This window comes from Somniosus microcephalus, chromosome 3 (assembly GCF_052327205.1).
Source record: "Somniosus microcephalus isolate GS21.2 chromosome 3, FLI_Smic_1.0, whole genome shotgun sequence".
Classification (NCBI taxonomy): Eukaryota; Metazoa; Chordata; class Chondrichthyes; order Squaliformes; family Somniosidae; genus Somniosus; species Somniosus microcephalus.
This window is the reverse complement of record NC_140989.1, coordinates 365,435,760-365,451,354: the sequence shown is the minus strand read 5'-3', so window position 1 is coordinate 365,451,354 and position 15,595 is coordinate 365,435,760. Positions and strand designations below refer to the sequence as shown.

Genomic DNA, 15,595 nt, shown 5'->3' with positions numbered 1-15,595 from the left:
ACACTGCCACTCCCCAGGGGCAGAGCCTCAGCATCCGGAGCAATCTGCTCGAGCACAGATTGCTGCCCTGCTGCGGTACCGTGAGATCCCCGGTGGACAGTGGGCGACCCAGCGATGATGGCAGCAGTCAGCGCTTGCATGGCATCAATCTGAGACTGGGTGGCACCAACCACTGTCTCCATTACAGCACTAAACTGTTGTGTTACTTCGGCCTGTACACATCAAAGCCAGTGTTCCCGCCTCTCTTGACCAACACCAGTTTGCCTATCGTGCAAACAGATCAACGGAGGATGCAATCACAACTGCTCTACACTCGGCACTGAATCACCTAGATGGTAAGGAGACCTACATCAGAATGTTGTTTATAGACTACAGCTCAGCATTCAACACTATCGTCCCCAACAAGCTGGCCACCAAACTCCAAACTCTTGGCCTGAACACTTCCCTCTGCAACTGGACCCTGGACTTCCTAACAAACAGACCCCAGTCTGTCAAATTAGGTAACCACACCTCCCCCCCCCCCACCCCCCCGACCCTGAACACGGGGGCCCCACAAGGATGTGTGCTGAGCCCCCTCCTCTACGCCCTCTTCACCCACGACTGTGTGGCTGTTCATGGTTCCAACACCATCAAGTTTGCGGATGACACCACGGTAGTAGGCCAGATCACTAACAACGATGAGTCAGCCTACAGGGAGGAGGTCCAGCATCTCGTGAAGTGGTGCGCCGATAACAACCTGGCCCTTAACATCAAGAAAACCAAAGAAATCATTGTGGACTTCAGGAAGTCTAAAAGCGGAAGTCACACTCCCATCCACATCAATGGGGCTGTGGTGGAAAGGGTGGACAGCTTTAAGTTCCTCGGAGTCCACATCACGGAAGACCTCTCCTGGTCCCTCAATACCTCCTCTCTGGTGAAGAAGGCCCAGCAGCGCCTATATTTCCTAAGGAGGCTGAAGGGATGTAACCTGTCACCCCTGATCCTCTCTAACTTTTACCGCTGCACAAACTGTATCACATTATGGTATGGCAGCTGTAGCTACTATGATCGGAAAGCCCTGCAGCGGGTAGTCAAAACTGCCCAACGCATTACCGGCACCCGGCTACCGACCATAGAGCACATATACCAGAAACGCTGTTTACGGAGGTCACGGTCCATCATCAAAGACCCTACCCACCCCAGCCACAGTCTGTTCGCCCTCCTGCCATCTGGGAGACGCTACAGATGCATTCGCACCCGTACGACCAGATTTAGGAACAGCTTCTTTCCCAGGGCTGTCATCCTACTGAACTCCACAAATAAACTCTAAAGCCTGCACATCTGCCAATGCACTTTATTATGGTTATGTTTATGTTAATGTATTACAAGCCAAATGTATGTTGAATGTTTAAATGTCTTAATCCAAATTGTACACTCTCAGGAGCCGCAAGCCTACATTTCGTTGTACTGCACTTGTGCACTAACAATGACAATAAAAGTTGATTTGATTTGATTTGAATAGCTGCTGCCACCTCACCCATGAGGCATGAGGTCTGGGTCCCCGCGGTCTCTCTGTGAGTCGACCATCCTTTGCTAACTGCCAAGGATGGGTTCGATGGTGTGAGCAGAGTGGAGTGCAATGCTGGATGCGGGCTCCTCCACTATCCTAGCCATTGGACCCGTGAGCTCAGTGTGCATGCTCATCGCCTGAATATACATCACCGAGATATCAAGGTCCTCATCCGAGTCCTGTGCAGCTGAACTCGTGCTCGCACTCACCCTCCGGGGAGATGACCCCCGAGCTTCCCTTTCCCCGTGGCGTTGCTGCAGCCTGTTGGGCCCCGGAGCTTCACCCACATCAGAGCCAAATCCTCTGCTCCTCTCTAGCGACTGCGTGGCCCCATTATCGGACCTCTCTCCCTCGGGAGACACAGGCAGTGAGGCTCTGGCTTGTTCTTCCTCCCCCTCTCCCGCGTCGCTGCCACTGGGAGGCTGAGGAACAAGCTGGTCAGCTGGTGGCTGATTATCTGAAAGCATAAAGGTACAAGAGTGGGTTTAATGTTGGGGGAGGGGGACAGGAAGGGAGCGAGGAATGGAGACAGTATACTTAGATGGAAAGTGGGAAAGGCTTATGGTGTGAGGGGGAAGTGGTATGAGAGAAGAGGGTGTGGTGATGAACATACCTTTGTTGCCCCTAAGGGGTCGATGTCTCCGACTGCCACAGCGCCCATGACCTGGGCCGCAATGATGCTGCGCACTTGCTCCACCAGGTCTGTAAGGTGGGTGCAGTTCTGCCTGACCTCCTCCTGTGCATTGCTACTCCCTCCTGTTATGAGCAAGCTTGGCCTGCAAGAAAAAGGACAGCGTCTGAGTGAGTGTGCAGCCATGTGTTTGGCAGATGTGCCTACCATAGTTGAATAGCTGCTAATGTATGCAAGGTGTGAGATGTGGATGTGACTTTTAGTAGATGGTCATAGTTGGCGGGTGAGTCTTGGGGATGTGGCGGTTTACACTGTCTGTGCACAGAGTGAGGTTGAGATGGTGGGACGTAGAGGTTTTTGAAGCATCTGCTCACCCTGACCACCCGAGTGAGGTCGTTGAACTTCTTGCGGCACTGGGTGGGAGTTCTGTGGACCAGGCGTTTGGCCGAGACGTACCGAGCGACCTCCCTCCACATCCTCCTGAAGTCCTGCGGCAATGGCCTCCCGCCAGTGTCCGGGAAGAGCGCTGCCCGTCGGCGTCCCACGGCCGCGACCAGAGCCTCCAATGCCCGGTCACTGAACCGGCGAGCTCTATCCCTGGGCCTCTGATCAGCCATGAGATTTCTCAATGATGGTTTGCAGCTCCTTGCAGGCCCGGGTCACAAGCAGCAATGGTCAGAGTGAGGCTGTGCAGCATCATTGAACCTCCCCTTTAAGAACTGGAAGGCGCCAGTCTGTCTGAGGACTTGTAATTGGCAGCGCCTGAGCTGCGGTAGCGCTCTGCGGTCACGCCCCGCTCTCCGACGTCAGCGCCCGAAGAGGAGTGTGTAGCGCTTGATTTGGCGCCCACTTCCCTCTTGGGGGGCTAAAACTCAATTTCGCGATCGCCGGCGTTAATCGCTAAAGTTAGCGCCCGGGCGATGTTAACGCCCCAAAATGGTCAATAACGAAATTTTCCCCCATTGTGTTTTACTGCCAGTTCACTCTGCAAATTTAAGCAGAGTACGGGCACCCTGTGCCCCTCTGCCACACGTTCAGCTATTGTGGAATTTAATGTGCTGGATGCCAACATTTATCTGAAGTGTTGGAGCTGTTGGTTGTGGTTGATCGAGGACTGTCCAAACGTTAGACCTTGCTGATAAACATCCATCTGGACGAGATTGTGACCAAGGTCAACAGCAGTGAAATTTCAGTCCCATCATACCTCCCAATGCCTGTGATTTATGCCCTTGTTGTGTTTAACAGGCCATGTTCACGCTGGTAGGCGACTTTACTATAAAAGCTTGGGTCAGAGGACGGGGCCTGGTGAGCAAAAGTCAACAGGCGCCGCGTTCAATGTTTGCAGCTCAGCCATGGGCAGTGACGTCTTGAGCTTCAGAGAAAGCCAAAGCATCACTGCTGGGAGTTTTGAGTAAAATGGTATATTTCCAGATACCTCTTGTGTTGTCAACTGTGGTGTTCGACGTAATCCTGGAGACTTCGTCAAAAAACAATAGGCTTGCATTTCTATAGCGCCTTTCACCACCACCGGCTCTCCCAAAGCGCTTTACAGCCAATGAAGTACTGGTTATTTTGAAGTCTGGTCACTGTTGTAACACGACCTCCTGCCTCCAACCGCCTCACCCCCGCGTTCCCGCCATTCGTCGCCGGACACGCCAATCCTCCAACTGCCTCACCCCCACGTTCCCGCCATTCGGCGCCGGACACGCCAATCCTCCAACTGCCTCACCCCCGCATTCCCGCCATTCGTCGCCGGACACGCCAATCCTCCAACTGCCTCACCCCCCGCGTTCCCGCCATTGGTCGCCGGACACGCCAATCCTCCAACTGCCTCACCCCCGCGTTCCCGCCATTGGTCGCCGGACACGCCCATCCTCCCAGCGCCTCACCCCCACGTTCCCGCCATTGGTCGCCGGACACGCCAATCCTCCCAGCGCCCCGCCCCCCACGTTCCCGCCATTGGTCGCCGGACACTCCCATCCTCCCGGTACCCCGCCTTCACGGCTAATTGGGAAGCAAATAGGCTCTTAATTACCTGATTGGATGATGCTCGCCTGTCAGTCAAACGGCCTTTTTATCCCATCTCTTAATATTTTTCTAACCAATAAATGAATCGTAGAATTTACAGCACAGAAGGAGGCCATTCAGCCCATCGTGTCCGTGCCGGCCGACAAAGAGCTCTCCAGCCTAATCCCACTTTCCAGCTCTTGGTCCGTAGCTCTGCAGGTTACGGCACTTCAAGTGCGTATCCAAGTACTTTTTAAATGTGATGAGGGTTTCTGCCTCGACCACCCTTTCAGGCAGTGAGTTCCAGACCCCCACCACCCTCTGGGTGAAAAAGGTTCTCCTCCACTCCCCTCTAATCCTTCGACCAATTACTTTAAATCTCTGCCCCCTGGATATTGACCTCTCTGCTCAGAACATAAGAACATAAGAAATAGGAGCAGGAGTAGGCCAATCGGCCCCTCGAGCCTGCTCCACCAGGGAAATTGTTCCTTCCTATCCACTCTATCTGGGCCCCTCCTAATTTCATACACCTCAATTAAGTCTCCCCTCAGCCTCCTCCTACACCTCTCTGTATCCTACCATTTAATGTGTATTCCCTTGCCTTGTTAGCCCTCCCCAAATGCATTACCTCGCACTTCTCCGGATCGAATTCCATTTACTGCTGTTCTGCCCACCTGACAGTAAATGGTCTCCACGGTTAAGACTTTCAGCTGGTGTTGAGGCGACCAGTTTACCGAAGGGACTTTTCCAATCGGGAAGAACCCCTCAAAAGAAATTCTAATGAGTCTTTGCCAGCCAGCCAGCCAGCCCGACACCTAATTTGTTTGCAATTCCTTGTTTTACAGACTGAAAGATGGAAGAGGCGATGGCGGCCTGTTACTACAACGAGTCCATGGGTTTTTTCTACAGCCTCAATAGCAATGACTCTGATGAAGCTTTCTCGGTCAGCGGCCGCTATATTGGTTTGGTGTTCGGTATAATATGCTGCCTGTTTATCTTCCTGTGCAACGCCATGATCATCATTGTAGTGGTCCGAAATCGGCGGTTCCATTTCCCCTTCTACTACCTGCTGGCAAATCTGGCGGCAGCGGACGTCTTTGCCAGCTTGGCTTACATCTTCATGATGTTCCACACCGGCCAGGTTTCGAGGACATTGACAGTGCGCCGCTACTTTCTACGCCAGGCGCTGCTGGACATCAGCTTCAGTGCCTCGGTGGACAGCCTGCTGGTTATCGCGGTGGAGCGCTACTCCTCCGTGATGAAAATGCAGCTGCACAGCAACCTGTCCAAGCGGAGAGTGTCTTGTCTCATCTTGGCCATCTGGGCAGCGGCTGTGGTCATGGGCACCATTCCGAATATGGGCTGGAACTGCATCTGCGACATCAAGGCCTGCTCTTCCCTGGCCCCCATCTACAGCCGGAGCTTCCTGATATTCTGGGCCTTGTTCAACCTCTCCGCCTTTTGCCTCATAATAACAATATATTTGCGGATCTACATCTACGTGAGGAAGAAAACCCAGAACATGTCGTCACACACCACCGGTTCCATCAAGCGCAACAAAATGCCGATGAAGCTAATAAAGACCATCATGACCGTTCTGGGTAGGTGATTCATTCATTCAGTTACTTAGAATCAGAGAATCTTACAGCACAGAAGGAGGCCATTCGACCCCTCGTGCCTGTGCCGGCTCTTTGAAAGTAGCTGTCCAATTTAGTCCCACACCCCAGCTTTTTACCCCAAAAAACCCTGCAAATTAGTCCTCTTTCAGTACATGTCCACTTGCCTTTTGAAATTTGGAATCTGCTGGCGCAGGTGTTGATACGGGTACGGTAGTATAGTGGTCATGTTTACTGCACTAGTTAATCTAGAAGCCCGGCCTAATAAGTCCAGTCGAGAACATGGGGTCGATTTTCATTGACCCGTGGATTCGGGATTGGAGGCGTGCGGGGGGGTTAAAATCCCGAATTCGGGGGTCCCGACACCATCCCGCCCCCATGTAAGTTTCAAAGGAGGTGGGTACCCGTCCCGCACTGGGACCCGCCTACCCGAGGCGGGAAGGGATTAGTGCCAATTAACTGCCTGTTAACAGGTAGTTAACAGGCAGTTTTTAGACTAATCCCTATTTTAAAGCTTGAAGTGTGGGATTCCCGATGGCTCCAAACCACGCCAAGTTAGAGGAGTCGGGCCGTCGGGTTGAAGGACTTGGAGGGGTCGAGATGTCGGTGTTCAGGTGAGTGATGTGTGCATGAGTGCAAAGGTAAGTGTGTTTGGTGTGTCTAAAGTGTGTAAAGAAGTTTAAATTACCTGTACTTTACAGCCTTCCTTCCTCTAGGCTTCGGGAGTCCATCATCTCACCGGCACAGAAAGCAGAATGGCTGCGAACTGTCAAAAGTGACAGGCTGCAGCTTTCTGTGCCAGTGAGATTTCTAACTGAGTCTGTGTAGAAGGACTCAGGTTAGAAGTAAGACTGTCAGTGTTTGACAGCTTCAAACAGCTGTGAAACACTGATATTTCATCTGTCAACACGTCTTGTTTTTGATGAAATTTCAGTCTGTGACGTCACCTGTTGCCGGGTGGCCCTTAATTGGCCTGCTGAGCCCGCTGGGCAGGCTCAACAAGGTCAATCAAGTTAAAATCGCGTGGATTGGCTGCATCTCGATGGAGGCGGGACTACAACCCCGAAAGTTGTAGTCCCGCCTCCTTCCCGACTTCTGAATGAAAATCACCCCCCATGTGTTCAAATCCCCCAGGGCAGTTTGAGAATTTGGAGTCAGTTTAAAAAAAATCTGATTATCGTAAAGCCCCAACTGGTTCACTGATGTCCTTCAGGGAAGGAAACCTGCCGTCTTTCCCCGCCCGGTGTGTGACTTCAGTCCCCACTAACGTGTCTGGCTCTTAGCTGCCTCTACTGGAGTGATCTAGCAAGCCACTCAGTTGTACCAAACCCGGGGCAATTCGGGATGGGTAATGAAGGCTTGTGTTGCCAGCAACGCCCATATGCCGAGGATCTGGGGAAATATTGGGGGATAAATTCGGTTGCTTTGCGCCTCCCGTTAGCGCCCCGAGTGGGCGCAAAGCACCTAGCGCCCGGCCACGGTGCTGCTAACACCTCCCGTGAAATTCAGTGGGGGGTTAGCGGCGGCGGTAGCCGGTAGCGCCCCATGGCGATGTGCCTCTGGCGATGACATCATCGCCGTGCATAGCGCCCCGCTCGCGACCCCGGCCGCAACTTGGCTCGCGCCCCCTGACCTACCACCAGACGCTACATCCGACAGGGTCAGGGCACCGTGTTTGTCGTCGGGTGGCGCAAATTAAGGGGCAGGTAGCGGGCGGCCATTTATTTTGCGCCGCCTGCCCGCACTTGCCCCCTCTCACCTCTTCCTGCGGGGTGTCCGCCGCGATCGCTCAGCCTGGCGCTCCTCTTGAGTGCCGGGCTCTTTTGTTGGCACCCCACTCCCCGGTGGTCCAGCAGGGCCCTGGTGCGCGCTGCGCTAGGCCCCTCCCCTTTAATCAGGGGAGGGAGGCCTGCAGTACCGCGGCGCTGCGTCCCGACGCGGGTGGCGCTGTTGCACGTAGCGCCGCGATATTCAATGGGGAGGGGGAGCGCTCCCAGTAGCCCCGCCTCCTGCTTGGGATGCTACCATTCAACTTCGGGCGTGGGGGTGCTAACTTTCTCGGGGCGCTAAAAGTAGCACCCTGGCGAAGTTAGTGCCCCAAAGGGGGTGCGAGCCAATTTCTCCCCCCCTTCTGTTGCCAGCAACGCCCACATGCCGAGAACGAATAATTAAAAAAAGAGAAGAAGCCTGTTGTGCGGCCCTTCCCTTTTATAAACAGATGACGCCTTGTGAACACGCTCAGTGGGTGAACAGTGCATTGTCAAGTAGAGACCATCTGGGGACCTATTGTGTTTAACAACCTAACCGCGTCAACTTGCTGGAACTTGCATCTGTTCTGGGTGTGCCTGGGAGGAACAAATGAAACACAGTCACATCTTAGTTGGTTGGTGGTTGGCTGACGGGAAGAGGTTGAAAGAGAACTCCGACAACCTCGATGTTGTAATAGTGGGTTGGTGCACTGACATTCACCAGAGGCTTTGGGCAGGGCTGTATAGGGGCAACAGTATAGGGTAGGCATGTTAAAAAGAATTTAAGGGCACCAAGAAAAAAGTCTCCTAACGTAGCCAAATGTTGCTGAAAAGTAAATGATCCTTCTCGACAGACTGAATAACCGTGACAGACTGAAATAACAACAGAAAATGCTGGAAAAACTCAGCAAGTCAGGCAACATCCGTGGAGAGAAATTTGAGTTGACGTTTCGGGTTTGACCCTTCTTCAAAACCGTGACAGACTTGCGCCTTTCATGAACATCGGACGTCCCAAAGCGCTTTACAGCCAATTAAGTACTTTTTTCTTGGAGTGTAGTCACTGTCGTAATGTACGAAACGCAGCAGCCAATTTGCGCACAGCAAGCTCCCACAAACAGCAATGTGATGATGACCAGATAACCCACTAACCCACGGCTGACACACGAGCAAGATGTAAAAATCGACAGACTTTGCAGGTGTCGTCTTGTCTTTTAATGTAGCCTTTCCGCACTCGTCAGCACATGTGCACATCTGTAGCTCCTCAAACCCCCTTGAAATAGGAAGCGCCATATAACCTAATGGCCCAGTAATTCGGGTCCCAACGTGTGAGTAAGCACCGTGTACTCACGCGTGGGCCCGATGGAAGTGCCGGTTTTCAGCATGCACAGCGCATGCGCAGAAAACCGGCATTTCCTTTCCTCTGAACCAAGGGGTTCAGAGGTGGAACGTGTGCGCGCAGGAGTCTGCGCGTGCGCGCTGAAATTCCTTTTTTTTTAACAGGGTTGCCCGTGCGATAAGGCCTCCAGTTTTTACGCGAGAAAAAAGCAGACGTAAGTACTTAGTTTTAAAAGGTAAGTGGTCTATTAATTAAAGTTAGAATTTTTTTTCCACAGGTTTATTATTTTTAAAGACTTTACAGTAAGGTAAGTGTATTTTTAGACCCGATTTTAAAAAAAATTATTTTTTTCAAAAATTTGAATAATTGTTTAAATTAGTTTTTTTTACAGTTATTAATAGTTCATTTAATTAGTGGGATTTTTTTTAACTTTTATTTGAAGTTTAAGTACTGTTTTGGGCGCCCGGAGTTTTCATGAGTTTGACAGTTCTTACTATCAAACTCATGAATGAACTTTTGCATCCTCCGATTGGTTGCCCAGTGCTCACGTGATCCCAGCCGGCTCATCGAACTAACTACGCCGCTGGATCACGCAAGCAAAGCGCGCCGGGCGCTGAACCGGGCCACTGACAGGAAATCCACGCAGGCCCAGGCTTCAACTGTCGGCGCGCTATGTAAGTGTAGGTCGGGGGCTTGCACCCGCGGGAAGCCCCCGACACCAATTTCTGGGCCAATGTGTCCCTAGCCCAAGCTCGGATCCCCCGGGCACTCCTGCACTTTTTCTGTTGCCGTGCATTTCATGTTTGAAGGATTTCTCTTTTTTTTGTACTGCTGAAAATGGTTCCGGTAATGACACATGCCCCAAGCAGTTGGTAGATGTTTGGTGTTGGCTGTGTAAGAGTTTGAGGTTCGGTTTGCATCTTCTTCTGTTGATTTCCGTCCCCCGCCCCACGCCCCTCCCCCCAAAATCATCACCCCCCAACAATTCAGCCCATCATCATTTTCCTTACATTGCCCAAAAGCAAAATATCTCCAATTCACTCCCTTAACGAGCACTTCATGAAACTTGTACAAACGGAATCGCTCATCCCTGCAAACAGCAGACCAACTTGCTTTGGGCTAGGTTTTTTTTTAGCTGTCAATTTATTTCTCTCGGGGTCTCGGCGGTAGAATTACACCAGCACTGGCACGCGGCCATGTTCTTTACACTTCACACTTATGGTCCAACTTTTGGCTGGAAATCTGACAGGGACAGTAGCAGGAAGCCAACTGACCCTGAAATCCGTCAGATTTTGGAAATGCCATACGGCAATGATCCCACGAAGCAGATTCGAAAATAAAACCGTAAGTGAGGTGGAACAATTCGAATAAACGACCATTTACATTTCAAACCAACCGAACCAGCCAGGCTTGGCTATTTCAATGGGGTTCCTTGTCTAAACCTTTTTAAAACGTAAGCTCCCACGGAATGATACTGTTTTCGGAGGCTCTGTGCAACTGATCTGTGGTTTCCGTTAACGTTTTGAAAACACGTAACATCGAAATGGAAGGTCTTATGTTGATCTGAAAGAAGAAAAGACTCTAGGGGAATCAAGGGATATGGAGATCTGGCGGGAGAGTGGAGTTGAGGTCGATGATCAGCCATGATCTTATTGAATGGGGGAGCAGGCTCGAGGGGCCGAATGGCCGACTCCTGCTCCTAATTCTTATGTTCTTATTTTCTAAATTCTCTGTAACGCAGTCATGATGCTGCTACACAAGAAAGAAAGAACTAACTTGCATTCTATAGCGCCTTTCACAACCACCGGACGTCCCAAAGCGCTTTACAGCCAATTAAGTACTTTTTGAAGTGTAGTCATTGTTGTAATGTAGGAAACGCAGCAGCCAATCTGCGCACAGCAAGCTCCCACAAACAGCAATGAGATAATGACCAGATAATTGATTGAGAGATAAATATTGGCCAAGACACCAGGGATAACTCCCCTGCTCATCTTCGAAATAGTGCCATGGGATCTTTTACGTCCACCTGAGAGAGCAGACGGGGCCTCGGTTTAACGTCTGACCCAAAAGGTGGCACCTCCCACAGTGCAGCGCTCTCTCAGTACTGCCCCTCTGACAGTGCAGCGCTCCCTCAGTACTGCCCCTCTGACAGTGCAGCGCTCCCTCAGTACTGCCCCTCTGACAGTGCAGCGCTCCCTCAGTACTGCCCCTCTGACAGTGCAGCCCTCCCTCAGTACTGCCCCTCTGACAGTGCAGCGCTCCCTCAGTACTGCCCCTCCGACAGTGCAGCGCTCCCTCAGTACTGCCCCTCCGACAGTGCGGCTCTTCCTCAGTACTGCCCCTCCGACAGTGCAGCGCTCTCTCAGCACTGCCCCTCCGATAGTGCAGCGCTCCCTCAGTACTGCCCCTCTGACAGTGCAGCGCTCCCTCAGTACTGCCCCTCTGACAGTGCAGCGCTCCCTCAGTACTGCCCCTCCGACAGTACAGCTCTCCCTCAGTACTGCCCCTCCGACAGTGCAGCGCTCCCTCAGTACTGCCCCTCTGACAGTGCAGCACTCCCTCAGTACTGCCCCTCCGACAGTGCAGCGCTCCCTCAGTACTGCCCCTCCGACAGTGCAGCGCTCCCTCGGTACTGCCCCTCCGACAGTGCAGCGCTCCCTCGGTACTGCCCCTCCGACAGTGCAGCGCTCCCTCAGTACTGCCCCTCCGACAGTGCAGCGCTCCCTCAGTACTGCCTCTCCGACAGTGCAGCGCTCCCTCAGTACTGCCCCTCCGACAGTGCAGCACTCCCTCAGTACTGCACTGAAGTGTCGGTCTGGATTTTGTGCTCAAGTCTCTGGAGTGGGATTTGAATGCCACAACCTTCGGACAGCATCTGATTTGGTGTAAGCGATAGATTTAGCACATCTGCCAGTTCCTCAACTATCATAATATTTCTATTCAGTGTATGCCATAAAGGACCGATCTTGGCTCTAAGACACGCTACCTAACAAAACATGTCCTTTGGATTCCTCTTGCTTTTATCAACAATCTTCTTTTCCGTTATCCTCTGACACTTATTTTCATACTTACATTCCGTTGATTTTTGCCTGCCTTCCAATTCCTCATACGTTTGTGGTTCCATATATATCCTACAAAGCATAAAAATACAAAGGCAGGGGTGAGAAAGGACCATTCAGCCCATTGAAGCTCCTCCCTCTGGTATGCTAACTCTTGCATCTATTTAACTTCTCTCATTTGTATGGTTTTTATTTTGAGGTTACAACAACAACTTGTATTTATACAGTGCCTTTAATGTAGTAAAACGTCCCAAGGTGCTTCACAGGAGCCTCATCAAACAAAATTTGACAGCGAGCCACATCAGGAGGTATTAGGACAGGTGACCAAAAGCTTGGTCAAAGAGGTCGGTTTTAAGGAGAGTCTTAAAGGAGGAGAGAGAGGTGGAGAGGCTGAGGGAGGGAATTCCAGAGCTTAGGGCCCAGGCAACAGAAGGCACGGCCGCCAATGGTGGAGTGATTAAAATTGAAGATGCTCAAGAGGCCAGAATTGGAGAAGCGCAGAGATCTCGGAGGGATGTGGGACTGGAGGAGGTTACAGCAGCGAGTGATCATGAGGCTGTAATGTGATCTCAATTTAGAAATGGCTTTGAGTGCGTTTTCTTGTGCAGAATGGACGTCACACTCGGAGCATGACCGATCACAAAGAGGACCCCTAAATTTGTGCAACTCATTCATTAAAATAAAATGGAGAGGGCATCGATGTTGTGTGTTCCTGATGCAATTTAAAGACAGCTCCTCACCTCTTAAAGGGAAGGTTCATTTTAGCTGGAGACATCTATCTGTGGACAATGGCAGGCGCAGGAGAAGCTACAATAGCTCACACCCAATTCCCCCACTCCCCCACAGTTTTCGAGCACTGCTTTGGAGGTATTAGTGGAGGAGGAGGGCAGGAAGAGGGGACATCTTCTATCCACCAGGCAGCAGGAAGATTTCCAGGAAAGCTGGGGAGGGATTGATCAGGAGAATCATTCCTCAGATAATTTGCTGCCTTACAGCTCTGGTAACTCTCTGTGCCACTGGACCATACCTCTTCTGCTTCTTCCAGCTCCTCCTCCCCTTCTTCATCTTCCTGCTCCACCTCTTCCTCCTCAGGAATTTCCAAGGCAACTTCCCCCTTGAATAGCTTCACTGTGGAGCACAAAGCAAACAGTGCTGAACCACAAGACTCGCTCTGGTCTGTACCAGAAGGGCCTCCTCACCATCTCTGCTCAGTGAGAACCCTTGTTGATGCAAGGCTCTCGTTATATTGGAGCCTGGTGTCTCTGCTTGGTTTTCCTGACAGGAGTGTTGAGTCAATCGGTGAGAGGATCGCCCTCGTCCCCCAGAATTTCTACCGCTGGTTCTCAGCCCCAGGTTAACTCCGACTGCTTTACTTAAGCACTATGGTCTAGGTACTAATATTTTTCTTTCTTAATCCTCTCCAACTTCCTAACTTCTACTAATTCCTCTGTAACAGCCCCGCCCATGACTACGGCTAGAGATCAGCAATGGTAACCGTAGAAACAAGATATCACAAGGCTCCAGGTCACAAGAAAAAGTAGGAGTTGGGGATGCAGTTGTAGAAATTTCTCACAGATGACTGGCCTTGATGGAGCGTGTGGAGGAGAGGGCCATGGTTGGAAAATAACGAACGTGACCTTGAGCTTTAAAACAAAGCTGACAGCCATGGTTCTGGGAATTACTGGTCTGTTAATTCCAGAGGGAAAAAGGTTTGGGAATCTATTCTAGAGAAAACAGTACAAACTCTCCTAATTGGCATGAAGGCAATAGACAAACCAAGGGAAGAGAAGGGAAGGCATGCTCCGTTGATGATCTTGGCATTCTTTCAAGATGGAACAGATTTCGGTGCGTTGTTGATGTTAGGTAGCTTCACATTTGAGAAGCATGTTGTTTATTTGTTAAACTGACAGTTTATGAGGGAAAAGAGGAAGTTGTAAATTAGAGAATGATTTGGCAAGGTAACAGGGAGGAGAATAAGTTGAAGCTATTATATTTTCATTTGCTTGCTTATGTAAGAACTGTCACTGTAATTCATTGCATGTGAAGCGCTTTGAGTCGTTTCTGAGAGCCATGGTAAGGCGCTATATCAATGCATTATTTTACCTATAAAGTTGGGAAGCACAGCTTAACTCTCACTTTTTTATTAAAAGCCGCGAGACCTCATAATTCTTAAGAACAGGAAAAGCAAGCCCATCCCTTTTTCATCTATCAGACTTCTCACCATAATCCCCCCAATCTCTTCTCTGTCCAACACTCACCCACTCGCGCCTCAATCTCATTTATACCCACTGCATCCCGACTGATATTTAATCCACGATCCTGTCACCCTTTAGATGAAAAAGTTCCGCCCGACTTCCTAGCCTTTTCCCAACTTCCTCATTTTTTTAACTTCTGTCCTTTTGGTATTTGAACCAATTCATTTTCTCTGAGGCAGTCCCTTCTGAATACTGAAAACTTCAATTAGATCACATTGAATTTTTCCAAAGGAGACCAGCCCAAGAAGGATATTTTCCTCAGTCACGAATACGAGTGAAAAAGCTGGTGCAAGTGTGAAATAGTGAAACCTGTTTTACCCTCGCATTGACAGCACAGGAGGAGGCCATTCGGCCCGTCGTGCCTGTGCCGGCTCTTTGAAAGAGCTCTCCAATTAGCCCCACTCCCTGCTCTTTCCCCAGAGCCCTGCAAATATTCCCCTTCAAGTATTTATCTAATTCCCTTTTGAAAGTCACCATTGAACCCGCTTCCACCGCCCTTTCAGGCAGTGCGTTCCAGATCACAACAACTCGCTGCGTAAAAAAATATTTTCCTCATGTCGCCTCTGGTGCTTTTCCCACTTACCTTAAATCTGTGTCCTCTGGTTACCGACTTTCTTACTCTCTTTAGTGAACGATATATCCACAACCAACGTTCCCTCTAAGCTGCGCGGCCGTGTCACTGTCTGCCATCCCGCACAGCCCAGGACCGGCTTTTCCAATGTGAAAGAAACTGTGAATGGGCCGCACAGTCCCTTTTAAAGGGGCCGCTCACCCCTCAAAAATTTAGGGGGAACATTGTCCACAACTTCGTGAGCTTTCCGTCATAATGCAACCTCCTGATACCTAGGATCCTTTTTGTCCTCCTTCATCTTCTCTCTCTCAGGCTGTACAGTCCCCACCGCTTATAGTGAGGAAGGATGTTCTTGCCATGGAAGGAGTTCAGCGAAGATTCACCAGGCTGATACCTGGGATGGCAGGAATGACGTATGAGGAGAGATTGGGTCGATTGGGCTTATACTCACTGGAGTTTAGAAGAATGAGAGAGGATCTCATTGAAACTTATAAAATTCTAACAGGACTAGACAGGCTAGATGCAGGAAGGCTGTTCCCGATGGCGGGGGAGTCCAGAACCAGGGGTCACAGTCTAAGGATAAGGGGTAGGCCATTTAGGACAGAAATGAGGAGGAATTTCTTCACCCAGAGAGTGGTGAACCTGTGGAATTCTTTACCACAGAAGGCAGTAGAGGCCAATTCATTAAATATATTCAAGAAGGAGTTGGATATATTTCTTAAGGCTAAAGGGATCAAGGGGTATGGGGAGAAAGCAGGGACAGGGTACTGAATTTGGATGATCAGCCATGATCGCATTGAATGGCGGAGCAGGCTCGAGGGGC

General features: G+C 50.7%; 1 protein-coding gene across 1 annotated transcript in view; it reads left to right on the top strand.

Moving 5' to 3' along the window:
• Nucleotides 1-15,595, top strand: part of lpar3 (lysophosphatidic acid receptor 3) — a 94,592-nt gene that overhangs the window by 31,730 nt on the left and 47,267 nt on the right. Inside the window, exon 2 of the mRNA XM_085983529.1 lies at nucleotides 5,033-5,788. Within this exon, the coding sequence (XP_085839655.1) occupies nucleotides 5,041-5,788 (748 nt within the window). The 5' untranslated portion in view covers nucleotides 5,033-5,040. The remainder of the gene's footprint in view (nucleotides 1-5,032; nucleotides 5,789-15,595) is intronic.